The sequence below is a fragment of the Delphinapterus leucas genome, unplaced genomic scaffold (genome assembly GCF_059928025.1).
Source record: "Delphinapterus leucas isolate spDelLeu-1000000601 "Yukka" unplaced genomic scaffold, BTC_Dleu_Yukka2 spDelLeu_asBTCV2_sq49, whole genome shotgun sequence".
NCBI lineage: Eukaryota > Metazoa > Chordata > Mammalia > Artiodactyla > Monodontidae > Delphinapterus > Delphinapterus leucas.
In genome coordinates this window covers 3,650,716-3,669,695 of record NW_028322258.1, presented here as the reverse complement: position 1 = coordinate 3,669,695, position 18,980 = coordinate 3,650,716, and the positions used below count along the sequence as shown (strand labels likewise).

At 41.9% G+C, this 18,980-nt stretch overlaps 1 protein-coding gene across 1 annotated transcript in view; it reads right to left on the bottom strand.

The window, feature by feature from the left end:
- The window catches only part of LOC149743943 (uncharacterized), a 100,053-nt gene extending 81,940 nt beyond the window's left edge, over positions 1–18,113 (bottom strand). The window contains exons 1-3 of the mRNA XM_089906019.1: positions 18,009–18,113; positions 14,286–14,796; positions 518–560 (exon numbers count right to left, since the gene is read on the bottom strand). Coding sequence (XP_089762145.1) covers positions 518–560; positions 14,286–14,796; positions 18,009–18,113 — 659 coding nt within the window. The remainder of the gene's footprint in view (positions 1–517; positions 561–14,285; positions 14,797–18,008) is intronic.
- Between the last annotated feature and the right edge of the window lie 867 nt (positions 18,114–18,980).

Below are 18,980 nucleotides of genomic sequence, written 5' to 3'. Positions count from 1 at the left end.
GAGATTCTGGGGTCACTTTGAAGCTATGTGGACGTGCTAGAGATGTGGAAGCTGGAAGAGCGAAGCAACCCAGTCCCCTGGTGCTGCCCTTCAGCAGCTGGACTAACGCTAGAGGGACTATCTCCAAACTTCCTGCTACCCGTGGAAAGTAAGGTAAATCACTCATTCACTTTCTGTTACCTACTAACTGATCCAGAACTCTAACCTCAGGGTTGTAGAACCCTTCTCAGTAACCCACAGTCATACTCATGTTCCGGACTCCTGATCATCAGACTTGCTTATAGCAGATGTATGGGGAGGGCGGGCTCTTCTGGAAGCCCTCATACTTCCTCCCCTACCCCCACCACACACAAATAATGATCTTTATGTCCACTCATCCTTCTATCTACACTCAGAGGCCAGGGCCCCCAGGAAGGCTTCACTGACAACCCTTTACTCCTCTCTACATGCAGAAAGGGTAGAGGTGTGGGCTCTGGAATCAGACTTCCTAGACTTGAATTCTTAATCTGTTACTTACCAGTTTAGGACGTGGGCAAAGTAGTTACCTTCTCTGGACACCCCTGTAAAAGAGGAACACTAAGTAGCACCTATGTACCTTACTGAAAGGATTAAATGAGCAAATGCAGGTAAAGTTCTTATAATTTTTTCTTGGGTCAATCAATTCTAGCTGCTATTGTTACCTTTGACTAATTTAGGGCAGAGTCCCTTTGCCCTCCTTTGGTTCTCTGGGCCGTCTCATTCACAACACACACAACCGCATACTGCAGCGTTTTGAAAGGTGGTTCTCAAAATGTGGTCCCTGGGCCAGCAATATCAGCCACACCTGGGAACTGGTTAGAACTCTGGCACTGGAGCCCAGCAATCTGTGTTTTAACAATATTCTCAGGCAAATCTGATGCACACTAAAGGTTGACGACAACTGAGAACATCTGTCTCAGACTCTCCTGGAGGCATTCACCAAAAATTGAGTTACAGGACCTTACACCTGACCAGCTGGAGAAGGGGTCTAGTAATTGCCCTGGTTATCATGCTTGTCATGATTTTTCAGCACATAAATGTTTGAGAATCACTGCCATTTTGAATGTGTGTTTCACTTGTCTGTTTTTCCAGTGGACTTTACTTCCTTGCAAGGAAGGTTTGTGAAGATTTGTTGCTGTTGTTTGCATTATTAGTTTTATTATGCTAATTCTAGAATCTCTGGTGCATAGTGCAATCTCAGGCAGGAAGTAATGGCTCATTAAAACAGGTATCCCAAAAGTCTCAGTAGAACTTCAAGATTAATTCCTTCAGGAAGAGGTAAAATTGTCATTAGATGCAGATGATATGATTCTATATATAGAGAACCCTAAAGACTCTACATGAAAACTACTACAACTGATAAACGAATTCAGCAAGGTAGCAGAATACAAGATTAACATACAGAAATTGGTGGCATTTCTTTATGGCAACAATGAAATATCGGAAAGGGAACGTAAAAAAACAATGCCTTTTAAAATCACAACCCCCAAAATAAATACTTAGGAATAAACCTCACCAAGAAGGCAAAAGACTTATACGCTGAGAACTGTAAGACATTAATAAAGGAAAGTGAAGATGATTCAAAGAAATGGAAAGACATCTCATGTTCTTGGGTTGGAGGAACTAATATTGTTAAAATGCTCATACTACCCAAAGCAATCTACAGATTTAACGCGATCCCTATCAAATTACCCATGACATTTTTCACACAATTAGAACAAATAATCCTAAAATTCATACAGAACCATAAAAGACCCAGAATTGCCAAAGCAATCCTGAAGAAAAAGAACAACGTTGGAGGCATAGCCACCCCAGACTCAGACAGTACTCCAAAGTCACAGTAATCAAAACAGCGTGGTATTGGCACAAAAACAGACATATGGATCAATGGAACAGAATACAGAGCCCAGAAATAAACCCACACACCTCACTTAATCTTTGACAATTAATCTTTGACAAAGGAGGCAAGAATATATAATGGGAAAGAGACAGTCTCTTCCGCAAGTGGTGTTGGTAAAGTTGGACAGCCTTATATAAACCAGTGAAGTTAGAACACATCCTTTCACAAATGAACCTATCTACACACGAAAATAAACTCAAAATGTCTTAAAGACTTAAACATAAGACATGACACCATAAAACTTCTAGAAGAGAACACAGGCAAAATATTCTCTGACATAAATCATACCGATGTTTTCTTAGGTCAGTCTCCCAAGACAATAGAAATAAAAATGAAAATAAACAAAGGGGACAGAATCAAACTTACAAGCTTTTGCACAGCAAAGGAAACCATAAACAAAATGAAAAGACTACCTACAGAATGGGAGAAAATATTTGCAAATGATGCGACCAGCAAGGGCTTAATTTCCAAAATACACAAACAGCTCATACAACTTGATGACAACAGAAGCAAACAACCCAATCAAAAAAATAGGCAGAAGACTTAAAGAGACATTTCTCCAAAGAAGAAATACAGATGGCCAATAGGCACATGAAAAGATGCTCAACACTGCCAATTATTAAAGAAATGCAAATCAAAACTACCATGAGGTACCACCTCACACCAGTCAGAATGGCCATCATTAAAAAGTCTACAAATAACATATGCTGGAGAGGGTGTGGAGAAAAGGGAACCCTCCTACAACACTGTTGGTGGGAATGTAAGTTGGTGCAGCCACTGTGGAAAACAGTATGGAGGTTCCTCAGAAAACTAAAAATAGACCTACCACATGATCCAGCAATCCCACTCCTGGGCGTATATCCAGACCAAACTATAATTCAAAAAGACACATTCACCCTGATCTTCACAGCAGCAATATTCACAATAGCCAAGACATGGAAACAACCTAAATGTCCATCAACAGATGAATGGATAAAGACGATGTGGTACATATATACAATGAAATACTACCCAGCCATAAAAAAAAGAATGAAATAACGCCATTTGCAGCAGCAACATGGATGCAACTAGAGATTATCATACTAAGCAAAGTAAGTCAGAAAGAGAAAGACAAATGCCATGATACCACTTATATGTGGAATCTAAAATATGACACAAATGAACCTATCTATGAAACAGAAACAGAATCAGAGACATAGAGAATAGACTGGTGGCTGCCAAGGGGGAAGCAGGTGGGAGAGGGATGAACTGGGAGTTTGGGATTAGCAGACGCAAACTGGTATATATAGATTGGCTAAACAACAAGGTCCTACTATATAGCACAGGGAACTATATTCAATATCCTGTGATAAACCATAATGGAAAAGAATATGAAAAAGAATGTATATACATATGTATAACAGAGTCACTTTGCTGGACAGCAGTAATTAACACAATGCTGTAAACCAAGTATACTTCAATAAAAAATAAGTTAATTAAATTTTTAAAAAGATTAATTCCTTCAGAAGAACAAGTACTACACATTCACAAAAAAAGCACCCTTTGAAAGGTTAAATTTTTGAATTTCTTTGCCACTTCCTTAGTTTTGATCATCTTGGACAATATACTTTTAATATTGACTTTTAAAAATAATTGTGTTTCAGTGTTTGCTATCCTTAGAGAGACAGAAACAGATAAGTACAACTAAATACTTATTTTTCAAAAGTCTCAGAAGTATAAGGGAAATGAAAGTAATTATATCTTCAAATGATTTTGGGGTATGTTTCTAATTCCATACTTCTGATGCGATTAAAGATTAAAACTGTATTAAGACATTTGGGACATGCCGCATTGGTATTAAATGAATTTAATTTTGCGTAAAGTGGTAGAAATATTTTCTTCAGCAAACATACCTGCAGATATAAAATCACAACCATAAATCTACAAAAAAGCAAGCTATTGAATGAAATCTGATTGGTTATTTCCCTGCAGTATGGATCTGCTAATCATTTAATTTACTACTTGCTAACAGAAGCCAAAATTTAAATATACATATATATATGTGTGTGTATATATATATCTCTCTTCAATTTTAAATCATTCATATATATGAACAAGTATACATACACATATATAACAATTGTTCGTATATATATATATATATATATATATATATATATATATATAAACAATTTAAAGTAAAGAAAGTACATCTGGTGGCCTATTTTTTCCCCCCGATTTCTAAAGAACACCATATTCTATTCTAGGCAGTGGAATGTCAGTCCACCTTAAGGGCTGTTCAATGAGCATATCTGAGAAAGCACTGGTTTAGCCAATGATGTACTTATTGAGGGAGGCCCTAGTGCCACTGTCAAGAGCTTATCCACAGGAGAGATAAGAAGGTACTTGTTTGGTTTGTGAAAAGAAGTAGTGAGGAATGGCAGGTAGCTGCAGGCTGATGACACGTGATGTCCATATATATGTAGAACCAACACGCCCATAATTGCACCCATTTTCCATACCCAAATCCAAAGCCTTTATATCATTAATCCCAGGCAAAAATGGTAAGATTCATGTGTGTTACTATCCCACGGCTTCAAGATGCCTATAAACTCATATGAGTATGTCTTAGTTATATCAGTGGAGGACAAACCAGGCTTCTATCACCAAGCCCCATTCCATAACAGGCAAACCAGTCCAAGACTTCTCTGAGTGCTGCAGGAGAGTCTATGGAAGGGGCGCTCACTCCACTGTGATGCCTAAAATGCCTTTGCACAGAGCAAACATTCAATACATGCTGAGTGAATGAATGAGTGAACTGGTGTCATAAAACAGGCTTATTTCAGGGAAATTCCATTCAACAGGCTGGCATTCCTTCCTACCCATCTTAACTGTTAAGCTTGCCATCAGACAAAAATTTAATTATAAAACGTTAGAGCTGAGGAAATTTTAGAAACTATCTACTCTCCAGAGGTATACAACTTTAATTTAGTGGTAAAAATCACTAGGAGTGATTTAGGAGTCTATCAGACCTGAGTCCAAATTCCACATCTACCATATTTTGGTGAGCAAATAACTACTTCTGAGGCTCTGTTCCATGTATGCATTATGGGATATCATAATAATACATACATTAATTGTATGACTATCAGGGGATGAAATGACACAATCCATTTGCCATGGTCGGCTAAGTAATTTGCACCAAGTAAGCACTCAAGACATTAGCCAATATTAATAGCGGAGAGATGAAAACAAAACTCTGGGACTGATGCCTACCCTAGGGGCCCCAGTGGTCATAATGACTTTCTTCCATTCAGCCTGCTCTCTTCTCACTAAGACTAAGGAAGAGAAGATGAACAAATTAGGAATAACAATTGGAAAATGGTTTTATACTCCCTGAATGAATGGAATTATAATAAAATGATTCATGAGTTCTGCAGAAATATGATGAGGCTTTAGATCTTTATGTTAGTTCTCTACAAAACCAATTTATGGCCCTAAGATGTACCTTCCCACCCAGCCCCATCCTTACCAGGATCAAATATCATTGTAAATGGAAAAGTCAACAACACATAATCAACAAGCTAAGTTACAAGCTAGTGAAGTCTCGGAGGTTTGATAGAGAAAATTCAGATTTATCATTATATGTAAAAATAAGATGATATGAAGAACTCAATCTAAAAAATATTACCTGGAGATCTATAATCTCTACAATAGTGCTATAAAAAGTAAAGAGCTAGAAATCTATTTAGATGGTTTTCCTTACAAGAAAGCACTTTCTGTATAACTTTTAATGTACTATTGATGAGAACAATGCAACAAAATTCAAATAAATACCTGCAGATGTCCTACAAGAAGAAGAGAACAGAGTTAGATGTGACAGGGGATAACTGGACTTCAGGATGAGTAAGACCCTATACTTGACCTCAATAAATTAACATGAAATACAGTGGATGAGTCACGTACAGAATGTCAGAATTCTAAAAGGCCAAGCTAAGTACCAAAAGGAACATGTGGGGACTCTTAAGAAGGAAATAAAATATTGGTTAGTTGATTACGAAAAGGCAGAAGGGAGTAGGTTCCCTTTGGCTGCTCTTTGAAGAGATCACTTCCTTTCCCCCCTAGTCCTGAGGCTAGGGTGGCATGGGCAATAGAGGAATGTGGGGACTGAGAATCATTTCTACTCTCACCAGAGTGGCTGGAAGCAGATTTTCTTACCAGGATGTAGTAGTATGCTAATATTTAAGGGTTCTTGAGGTCAGAGAGAAGGGTTTGAATACTCCGGCTCCATCTCTTGCTGTGGGTCAAGTTTCTTGCCTTTCCAACACCTCAGCGTCTTTACCTGAAAACTGGGGATGATGATAATGTCTCCCACCTGAGTGGAGTGTGAGAACTACATGATATAGTGCATACGCAGGGCTAAATTTGGTGCCTGGCAAACAGAAAGTGCTCAGTACGGCAGGCGAGTGTAGTGACAATAAAGGCAAAGATGACGGGGGTAGTGCCGGTGTTGCTTCTGCCCCCAGAACAGGCTCTGACTGGGAGAGAGTTAAAGCACCTTTGGGTTCATGGGGGTTTATATATAAGCAACGGTTGATCAATGTGAGCTGGTTGTCCAAATGATTATGTGCAATCTAAGAAAAAAATGGGCCTCGGATCTGCTCAGCTACTTAATAATATTAGCAGCGGTAGTAGTCAAAGAAGCTAAATTTTATTAAGTGTTTATATGCCAAACAACGTGCTGAACGTTTTAAAAGGATTTACTCACTTATTACAACGAGGCTATACACTAGGTTCTGATAATGTTATTCGTCTCTTTCAGATGTTGACTGAGCCTCAGACGGGTTACAAAAGCACCTAAGATCCCGTTGTCAGTACATGACGGAAATGAGTTCAAATCCAGCCTGTCTGACTTGTTCTTAATCACTAAGGTATGAAATTAAGCATGTTGCCCTTTGCCTGATTCTCCTTCTGAGGCCTGAATATTTCACTTAGCTCTCTGAGTGCAGAAGAGAGAAAATTCTCTCTCCTTGACCCAACTTGGCATCAATATCCAACTCCCCTTCTCAAAATGGGTTGCTTCAACGAGCAGCAATGAATGCCGGGGTCATGGACCAGTCACCTTGATGACTAAGAGTCAGACACTAGGGAAAGAAAATGCTCTGTGACAAACCTACCCTTGTACAGCAACAAGACAGAAATGGGGGAACAGGGCAGAAGATAATGGAATAAGGCATAGGAAAAATAGCACCTGGCATCGTGATAGTAATAATAATAATAGTAGTAGTAGTAATAGTAATAATAATAGACTTTACTATGCTCTAGGCATTGTATTAAGTGCTTGGTGTAAGTGACTTCATTTTAACATTGAAAACAAGTCTATGGGGATGAAATATTATTAACATCATTTTATAGGCAGGAGTATTGAGGTTCAGGTAATCAGGTAAATTGCCCAAGCTCATATGGTTAGCAAGTGGAAAGCAGAGATTGGAACCAGCACCTACACTCCTAACCATTATGCTATAACCATTATGCTGAAGACATAAGAATTCCAATGGTCTTTCCCCATAACCCACTCCTGCACTCCAGACTTAAATACTCCAAGATCAAGAGAGAGCAAGCTTGGAGCTGCCACTCTTCAGTGAGTGTCAATCATTTCAAAACAGTGTATTTGCTAACAAGATGCAGTTCTTGTGATAATCTTCTCAACCAGGTATCAAGAAACAGGAAGCAAAGATTCAAGTAACAGTATGTTCCTACTTACGAGGAAGGTGGGACAGCATAGTTGACACTGGGCTTAACTGTTCTGGAAAACGTGGTCCCAGTAGGCATACACGCTGGTACATTTTCCCCACCTACCAAATACAAAAGAATTATTTCATTTCCATGTTGCTCTTCAAAGTTCCACCTCATTCGTGCCTGTCATTCATCCTCTGGCCTCTTCCTGTCTCCATTTCTGTACAGAAAGGTGCTGAGTCTCTGCTCTCGGATATAAAAAGGGTGTGTTAGGAGAGGGAGCCATGGTACCTCAATGTCTTTTTTTTTTTTCATCTTAATTCTATTATGCCAACTCCACTGAACTTAATTAGAGTGAATACAGAATTACACAATTACCCTCTGTTCTATTCTTCAGATGTTATATTTTGATAAAATTTACGACATGCTGCTCTCCCCTTGAACACCAGATGAACACTAGAAATGGATGTGTGTTGACATAAAATCTGTTATAATTACAATTCAAGTATAGCTTACATAATGATAGTGTTAACATAAAATTATAGATGTGTAGAGACAACGTGGTCATGCATTTTTTAGTATAAGTACATGCTTAGACCAATATCTGTTAGCGGAATGAAGATGGAAGAGAATTTTGGTTAAGCCACAAAGGCTGTTTAAGGACTTGCAGATAGCTAAGGGGAACTCAAAGACCAGTAAGATAGTATTTCCCCTGCATTCAATTGCAAATTCAATTGCAAAGTGAAGGGAAGATGTGTAATTTCCCCTATGGAAATTACAAGACAAGTACATTTTTTCCCTTGAATACCTGGGTAAATGCTTAAATTCTAATGTATATCAGTGATGCAAATTTTCAACTGAGTTTGATAAATCATAAAATAATAATTATACATATATGTATACAAAACTGCATGGAACTAGACAGTTCAGAATTACTTCTAATTAAAGAGGTACCCTATGGCAACTAACTTAAACCTTACAAAATATGGTTCCAAGTACCCTATCAGAGTGAAAAGTAGGAGACGGAAAGGTTTCTTGTAAATGTTTGTAGTCATGGTGTCTTAACTAAAACTACTGTGTCACAAATACTATTAAAATAATTGTGACATTTTATTCACTTTTACTGCAAACAACAAAACAAACTATAGGTATTTTTTCATTTCAGGTAATTATTTTAGCTAACAGTTATTCAATGTTTTGAGAAGACAGAGTGCTAATTGCATGACTTCATTTTATCTTTAAAATAGCGCTTCCATGTCATTATTCTTAATATCTCCATTGTATTAAAGTGTATCTCTAGTTCAGACCTTTCTTCAGAACTGCAGACTTGTGTATCCAACTGTGTACTCAGCATCTCTACTTGGACGTCACGAAAACATCTCAAATCTTATACCTCCAAAACTGGTCTTTAATCCCCCAAACATGCTCTACCCCAAACTTTTTCCATCTTGGGTGACAGTAACCACACCTTTCCAGTTTCCCAGGCCCTAAATCTCGAATTCACCCTTGACTCCCTCTTCCTTTCCATTCTTGCATTCAATCTACCACGAAATGCTGTCACAACCTTCCCAATGTGCCACTTCTGAGAATTACCAGCCGCTAGCAGCCTGGTGCAGGCCACCAGCATAGACCTCGAGGATCCTGTAGTTGCCTCCCGAGATTCTCCCTGACTCCACTCTCTCCCCACATCCTCAAGGCCACAGATAGAGTTATGCTTTTCAAACAAGAGACAGTTCATGCCACACCTCGGCTAAAATCCTGCCCCTGGCTGCCTACATTTAGAGTAAAAGACACAATGCATGTGATGGCCTCCCAGGACTTACCCAATCCAACCCATCACATATCCGACCTCCAGCCCTCCTGCTGTCTCTTCCTCCCCACTGACTAAGTCAGCCAGGGTGGCCTCCTTGATATTCCTCCAAGCTGCCCGGCATATTTCTGCCTTAGAGTTTGGGGACTGGTTATTCTTGCTCCCAGGGAGTGGTCTCCCCATCATACATTCTGACAACTCCCTCACTTCAAGTCTTTGCTCAAATGTCAACTTATAAAATCCACCCTGACTACCCTATTTAAAACCGGAACCTACCTGTACACTCCTCCAGCACTCCCAACCCAAGCCTCTTCAGTGAGCTTCACATCCTTTTCCTTACCCCGTAGCGCCCGTCAACTTGTGACAAAGCACAGAATTTATTTATAACATCCGTTTCCACACGAGAGTGTAAGGAGGGAGAAAGCATGCAAGAAGGAGCACGCAGGCAAAGGCTCTTGTCTGATTTATTCATTGATACGTCCAAGCATAGAGAACAGGAAGATGCTTGATAAATAGTCCTGAAAAAGATACAGATGAGGAAACTAGTAGTGAAGCTCAGAAAGTTTAAGTAACTTCCTCAAGGTTCTAGAGCTAGAAGAGGGTCACAGTAGAATTCACACCTGGGGATGTCTAACTTCAAATCTCTTAGCCTCTCTGCTATCTTTTTTTTTTTCTTCTTTGCGGTACGCGGGCCTCTCACTGTTGCAGCCTCTCCCGTTGCGGAGCACAGGCTCCGGACGCGCAGGCTCAGCAGCCATGGCTCACAGGCCCAGCCGCTCCGCAGCATGTGGGATCTTCCCGGATCGGGTCACAAACTCTCAACCACTGCGCCACCAGGGAAGCCCCTCTCTGCTATCTTAAGTCCATGCAATTCAGGATTTGTTTTAATCAGTGCCATGGAAATTCTCACTCCACTGAATAGGATCACTAAAGTGTTCTCTGTCTAGATTTATATATATATTTTCCATTTAAACAAAGGAAACAGAAGAGGGGAATTCATCATGGGTTATTGCGGTAGTTTTACAGCAATTTTAGCAATAATGACATTTAAGTAATAGTGATATTTAACGATAGCATAATAATAATAAAATAATAGCTCTTAAATGTATTGAAGACGAATCGCATGCTAAACTCGGTGCTAAAATATATCCATGTATATTTTGTGCAAAATCCTTATGAATATTCTATCAGATGAGCTTTATGTGTAACTCCACCAGGCATACTTCTCTTATTCCGCTTTCAAAGATAAGGAAATTGATGAGAAGTGTGGTAACCGTTTGATCAAGATGAGACTGGTAATAAGTTGTGAGTATGAATTTAAATTCAGGTCTAACTCCAGAATTTGATTCTCAATCCATACATGAAAATTCTGATAATTCCTTTGATAAGGGTATGTTCTCTCCTGGAAAACATCCCCCATTATGTCTGCCTGCGCTCATACCTTCAGAACACAGTCAACTTTGAAACATGATAAAAATGTTTAAATAGTGTGCTTTAATAAATGGAAATATCTTCATCTAAACAATAACACAAAAAGGCAGGCTGAGCCCTCTGAAGTGGCTTCGCTGCTATCTTCCATCCAGAACAAGAGAAGGAATCAACAGCTGCAGAGTAAAGAAAGCATGAAACCCAGAGATGGAGGATTCTGTAAATGACCAATTACAAGACTATTAAGCCACACTTCCATAGCAAGAGGCAAAATATTCCATTAAACTGAAAATTTTTCTACCGCTAACTCCAAGGCCCACACAAACATTAATGTTGCATTTATTAGGATGTATTTCCTGTGCTCTATCAACTTGACTTTCAGCAACTGTATTAATACAGTCCTTTCGCTTTGCACATATATCTGAATGATGGATTCCATTACTGGAGTTTTGTAGAAAGAGTGGAGTGAATGAAGTAAAGTTTGGGAAGAGCCATCATAATCCATAATGATGGGCACTGAATCAGGACAAGAAGAAACCTCTCTTCTCATTTATTTGAATGAAAATTCTACTATATATTTATTGCCTCTGTACAGGGCCATCTGTTGAATAGTGGAAAACAAGCATCTTTCATTTGGAGGTAGGATTTGTGTGCTCAAGTTTCTATGGGCCTGCAGAATTAATCTTGTTTTAGAAATGAAATAAAATGTAATTTCTTACTGTAAGTAGATGTGGTTAAGCAACTGGCAACTTTGATGTCTTTAAATCACTGCAGTTTCAGGGTAGGCAAATCTATAATTATTTCAAGCACTTCTTTATTGGTGCAACAATTGAGCAGTGTACATAGTGGTCAACAACCTGGGCATTGTCAGACGACTCTAAGTTTGAATCTAGACTTTGCCACTCACCAGCTATGTGACTTTCAGCTATGAGAATCACATTCTTCAGCTTTGCAGTGTGGATTATTATATGCCCTTTGCAGAACTACTGTAAGAACTAAATGCATATGGGCACAGTGGCTCATAGTAAGGGCTCAAATTAGTACTGTGGTCACTACTAGTAGTATTGAAAAGAAATTAGAACTTCTATTCTCATAAAGTGGGATATGTGTCCCTTTATCATTGTAATTTCGTATCATTTTACTTTTGACCTTATAATTTAATAGCTTGATCCAAGAAACATTTAGCAGTAAATATAATTGAAAGAAGATTACCTGTCAAACATGAAATACTGTAGCATCAAGTGTGCTGGCACAATACTCTTCTCAGATAATCAACCTGTAAAAATATGTTATTGTCTTCTTTTTAATTAAGCACATTGAACATATATATTTACTGTGCCAGTTGGCGAAAGGTCCATTAATTAATCAGTCTAACTATGTGTTGCATAAACGTCTTCTAAACATAATCGTATATGTATTTTATTTGTTGGGAAAATGTGTTTGAGATTGTTCTTTTCTGCCTATTTAAAGTAAAAGAGGGTGAGAAGTAGAGTTAGGCTTAATGTACTTTGTACTCCATTATGCCATGAAAATGCTTCTGTGCCCTGGAGACAACAACAAAAGATTTGCTTTAATGACAAGAATCAAGTATGTTCTAAAGCTTCCAGGTAGGAGGCGTATAGGTTGCAGTTTATATCAGAAGTCTTTGCTCTCTCTCTCAACTGCGTCTAGATGGGAAAGATGTGGTCACAAATGCTTCAAGGTGATATAGTAAATGTTGGAAAAGAGGGGGGTAGGAGGCAGAGTTTTGAATATCTCAAACCTGAGCTAGAAGGATTTTATTTAAAGAAAATAGCGGATATTATTTTTCACTTAAGGAATGCCACTCAGCAAACCTGACATTAATGTAGGAAATTAGCTCTTTTAGCTATGATGCTTTCAAATGCACATTACTGAAAACAAATTCAAAATAGTCAAAGGAAATTTAAAAACAAAAACCAAACAACAACAACCACCTCAACAAACAAGTACTAGAAATTCAGGGATGCAGCCATATTCAGATACAGTTGGATCTGCAAGTTCCAGAGTATCAGCAGGGTTCCAGCTCTCTCTCCATCGCTCAGCCCTGCTTACCTCTGCAAGACTTTATTTTACAGAAAGTCTCTTCTTGTGCTGGATGGTCACTGGGAGTCCCAGAGTCATATCTCCCCAGCTTAGAAATTCCAGAGAGAAAAGACAATTCTTCCATTTTTCTCTGAGAGAAAAGTCCTGGGGAGGAGTCTGATAGACTCAGCCGAGGTCAGATGCCTACCCATGAGCCAATCACCTGCTTTACTGGAGTTCATCCCCGGGGCCCGTGAGGAGGCAGGATGGCATTATCTGGCAGTTCTCCAAGAAAAGCCTGCTGTTTTTGTAAGATGAAAGGGGAGAGGACATGGATAATGAAACCTGTATCTGCTTCTGTAAAATCCACAGAATCTTACTCCCTGCCCTGTGTCGATGACCATGCAGTAAGCTGACCCAGGAGGTCATTTTGCCCACAACAGTCTTTATATATATGACTAAGGAACACACTGGTAAAAGAATATGGAAGAAAGTCTGAGTATGACAAGTCAGCTAGACTGGTATTAACTAAAAAAGCTGTGTGAAAATATCCTGAAAAAGTTGCCCCCAACTCACTCAAAGTCCAAAGTTGGAGCTGGAAATACAATGTCATGGAGTTTGGATAAGAACAGGTTTTCTCCAAGCTGAACTATGACACAGAGATTAGAGACTTCTAGAAACTATACTTTTTCAAAGAAAAAACATCACACGAGAAAAATGAGGCCTAGAAAAATTAAATGACTTAAGCTAATTAATGGCAGGACTGAGACTAGAGTATACTTTGTGTAATTGGCTATGGTCTTTTTGTTTGTTTGTTTGTTATCACTTCAGAACGAGACAAACTTAAAGAAAGGAAACACAACCAAAACTCAGTGGTTGGAAAAGAGACGGATGTGAACGCCATCTTGTTTCTTACGTATAAAAAGTTACCCCTCACAGTGTTTTGGAGGAGAAAACGCTGGCTCTTCCCAACGTTGGTTACATACACAAAGATTCCAAAGACAAGACAAGTGCTTTGCAAACAAAGTAACTAGAACCAGCTCAGGCTTCCCCGCGCCAGGTCCTACGTTCCACGGTCAGAACCACCAACTGTATCCCCCCGGGTAACAAGGTGATTCAGAAAAGCTGGCGCCTTCAGAGAAGGGAGAAAACTTAGCCGGGAAGAGAGTCAAGAGGAAACTTGCTCAGCTTCTTGCTGGGGTCTGAAACGATCCCAATAGAGTCCTTAAACCCCTCAGGTTTCCCCAATCAAGCACCCTCGCCTCCAACCTGGGCCACCCCAGATCTGACTATCAGACGACAGAAGTCTGCGGACGCACGGAGAGCTGACCACCCCACGAGAGGGACCTACGCGCGGCCGCGCCCACTCACCTGCCGCTCCGCGGGAGACGGGAGACCTGCCCCGGGTCCAAGTCCTGGGCGTGGCAGACTCGCCCCTCTCCGGGCCCGACTCCAGCTCACCTCGGCGCCGCCCGCCTGGGCGCCGCCATCTTGACCACAAAGGGGGCCTCGCGCCGGAGGCCCCTGAGCGGGCGCCCTGAGCGGAGCCGGAGCGCCGGGGAGGCCCAGGTCGGCGCCCTACGTCCCCCGCGCGCTCGCGCCCCGTCCACGAGCGACGAGAGTCCCGCACGCAGCGCCCGACCCAGGCTTCCGCGGAACCGGCGCCCCGCGCAGCCCGCACCGCGGCTAAGGCGGCGCCGAGGGCGGCCCGGGCGGAAGAGCGGGCGCGGGGCACGCGCTCGGTAACCTGGCAACGCGGCGCAACCCGGCGTCTTCGGCGAACCCCAGCCCTCCACCGCGAGGAAGCACGGACCCCCGCACCCGCCGCCCAGCCCGCGCCGCCCCTCGGTCGCTCCGCCCGCCGCTGCCCGCTGGCTATGGTCTTTTAAATCCGTGATACAACGTCTATATGTAACAAATCTGTTAAACCCTAAATGTTTATGATATTCAAGTAATCCATTATCTGAATTATTCTTGAAGATAAAACATCCAAAGACTTCTTAATTGTATGGGTATACATACATAAAATACACGTGGAGGTAACTTCAAATACAGTATGTGCCTGTCTCTATTCCTTCCCTCTCCGCTCTTCTAAAAAATGCCCCTTTAAAAATTGCTCACTCACCATCTATTAGGTAAATTTGCTGAAACACAGTAAATGTGGAGACAGAAATTGTTATAGAGACTATTCCAAATGGCACTGACACCTGTATTTATGAAATTTTTAAAAGGGTAAGTTAGAGTTGTTTTTTTTTTAAAAAAAAAAATCCCACTATAGTAACACCACATCATCCTAGGTGCCCAGTTCTATCCAATTACATAAGATGGAGAAAGAGAGAGAGATAGAAACAGAGAGAGAGAGAGAGAGAGGAGAAAGAGAAAGAAGAAAGGAAGAAAACCAACTACTTATGTATAAAATGTTGCTCCCAAAGTTTGAGATTATACTCAAGCATCAATGAACAGAAAGAAAACACTTACAAATTTACAAATGTATTTCATTTATGGTATGAGGGACACAGGTTTAGATTTGCAACACGCTCCCACAAGGGTCAAATTGACCACTTTTTTCTATCTAGTTGCTCTTGAGAGAACAAAACAATTGAAACAGATGCCATTCAATTCCAAGTCTATAGCTTAGACCATGTCACTGCACATGAAATATTGTTCATTCAGAGTCAGCACATAGCAAGAGTAATTTATACTCTCAGAGTATTTGCTCTCAAGTCAATAGCAGCGAAGCCTTGACTAAAAACGTTCCCATTACTTTCCATTGTAATATATCTTACTTATAGCCCATGAAACAGTGGTCAGGGGAGATTTATTCTTTGGACACCATATTATATAATCTCTCCACTTTAAGCCATCCCCCACTCGGCGATTATTTTTTAAATATGTTACTCGTAGTCAATATTAATTTACATTTAATCTTTCTTAGCATTATGAGTATTATTTTGTACAGGCTCAGAAACAAATCTCCCGAAATTCCTCCCTGATGCTCCCTTCAGGCTGAAAATGCATTGCAGTGTGGCTGCAGTGACTTAATTCTAGTTGGCAGAGCCCTGGCCACACACTAATTTCATTAGCCTCAAACTCCTGGATTTGAAAGATCCACTGAATATGATTCCTGTCCTCTGACACGTCACTTACTAACCAATTCAGTGTGCATACAGAGGAGAGAAAGGACTTGCTCAGCTCTGGCCCACCGGCAGGCAGATGAGAATTCCCAGTCAGAGACACTGTTTACATCTGAGTGGTCGTTCTTGCCCGGGTCCTCATTTTCAGGAAGGAACTTCAATCCAGGCTTTGCCGGCAGCTGCAGCATTTGTTACATCCATTACTAGCTCCTTCTTCCTTCCTGCCCCCCAGTGCTTAGCATCCCCCATTTCAGTCACTAAGTCTTCCTTCCCCCAGCCTAGAAGCTTACCTCACCATAACTTTTTATCTCAAATGATAGGTTTGGCACATTCCCCACAGCAACCCACAGGGACTGGGGAAAAGAAAACTCAGATCTCTGGAGAGCTAAGAATTCAACCATTTAGAGAAGTTTCTTTTATACAGGACAGTCTTCATTGAGCTGAACCCTGCAATCCCAGAGAAGATTCACCTACCCGTTCTTTTCCTCTTTCCCTAAAGTGACTGTGTCTTTGAACAATGGGTCTGTGTTCCACTATTCTCTCTATTCATTTTGCAGGTTTACAGAGGCTGGGAAACTGGGGACTGGACTTACATGCCAGGAGCTTCTAAGATCACACGCAAAAATAAGGCTGCGGGAAGAGATTGTTGGAATCTATCTCTGTATATTTGAACATGGGCAGTGGTTAACCAGGATGCTCACACCAAAGCTTATATCCAGCTTGCAGCACAAGCTACAAGTTGGTGCATCCCTCCTACTACCAGCCTCTTCTCAATAAATGCAGGTGAAAACTGGGGGCTCTTTTCCCTCAGCTGTTCAATCCAACATGAATAGCTGCAATTTGCAAATTAGAGGAAAATGACAGAGTTTTCTCTGAATGGTTTTGGTCCCAACCCACACTGCTAATGCTGGCATTCAGTTCCTTTCCTTCCCAGCCCAGGGAACGGGGGAACTAAGCATAAGGCAAGCGTTCTCTTTTCTTGCAAGTGCCTCAGATCCACACACCAGAGAAGGAATCAGCTCCCCCTGGAATCTTTTTCAGCAAACACAATCCTTCAGCCTAGTCTGCAAGCTCTCTCTTGACTTTAAGATTTCACTCTTTTTTCGACAGGCAGGCCCATCTGCAAGCTCCCAAGCTCCAAGTGAAGGCACCAAAATAATTTTTAAAATGTCAAACAGCAAATGTGCCTTCAACCCCCAGAGCTCCAGTAAAAACACGGTGAGTTGCGCCTGTGGTTCTCAGGTGACTTCTGGCCTCATCCTCCCTGCAGCGCTGCCTCCTCAGGTTCTCTAGGTTAAGCTCAGAGGTAAAGGAAGTGCTTCTGGGTTTTGCTTACAACAGCCCAGGCTCTTCCTGAAAGCAGTACCTCAAAGTGAAGGCTGCCCAGAAGCACTTTTGGCCTTGCAAACATCTAGAGGTGACATACTCAACAGGTGCTAGGGATGCTCAGAGGCTCAGAGGGGCCATACCAGGCTGCAGCTTTAGACAGACACCCCTCCTTCTGGCACAAACACAAACTTCATACCCCTGGGTGCTGATGTAGTGACAGCTTGAATCTCACAAGGAGTCCCCTCCAGAAACCCAACATGCTTCAGGAAAGGCACTTGAGAGGGAGCCAACTTTTTAGCTACGGGGAGCATAAGGGTCAGCCAGAACACCTGGAGAAGGGACTAACTGAGCTTGGGTCCTACCAGGCAGGGAGAGAGCTGTGCATTAGGAAAGGATCACTTCAAGACAGAGATGAACAAAAAACTTGGAGATAGGGGTAGAGAAGGAAAAGAGAGGCAGAAATTGAAAGGGAGAACATAAAAACAGAGAGACCAAAAAAAAAAAAAAAAAAGCAGGGAGAAAGAGACACAAGGAGAGAGACACACAGGAAGAAAGACAGAGAAACAAGAGAACCCATAGTCACGCATACCCTGAAACTCAATTTCTTCATACAGAAGCCATCCATCTATACCCAGGGCGGCACAGGAGCCGTGGGGCCGAGGCTGCGGGAGCAGGCGGTGAGAGAGCACTGCAGCACCGCCCACGGCTCAGCTGGCTCGATCCGCCGACCTCGCATCTTCCGCCGTTGCCCGCCTGCACCCGGAGCTAGAGGACCGCCCGGCCTTGCTCAGCGCACCCTACTGCCTCCTTCCAGGCGCCTTCTTGTCTGGCTCTGAGAATCGCCCTCAAAACCCAGGACTGGGGTTGGGGGCTGCGTTAGGGAGGTCGTGGGAAAGGATGGGCACAGGGTGGGTGCAGAAAAAGCGACTGTGTTTCGCAGTTAGCATGAGCTCACCTCCGGGCTCTGAGCTGGCAGGAGTAGAAAGCTGATCGCCCGGCTCCTGCCAGTGGCCGGATCGCAAAGGCAGTTTAGACGGTGCAAACAACTGCCCAGAGCAAATCACCTGGGGGCACGTCTGCGGGTGGCTTCTCCCCGCTTGAGGACAGTCCCCACGCCTTCCGCCCCATGCCCTCGCAGAGACAGGTTACAGGTCGGGAAATCCAACCCGAGCGAAATGGGCAATTCACGTCCAAATGTAGGTGAAGAACTAGCCTTCGGTTTAAGAACTGCCTCCCTAAGCTCTTCTCGAAATTTTCCAAGGGAGCTGCAGCTTGTCGGGCGGCTTGGGGCAGGGAAGCTGGGGAGTTGAGAAATGCCTAGTTTCTAGGCGTCTTCTCATCTTTCATATTCCTTGCGCCTAAGTGGCTCTCATAGGAGTCCGGCACTTTTACAAGCCTGTTTTGGAACCATATTTCACTCTAATGCAAACCCATTTAAATCATCCCCTTGTTTTTCGGAGACTGTTTCTTGTCAATGGGGCCATAAATCCAGAAAGTCAAGCCGGATGGAGTGGAGCGCGGACAGGGGAGAGGTGGAAGGGAAATGAATCAAACAGGGAAAGTACCTCCTCGGGTGAGGTGGGAGGGATTCGGCAGGATCTCC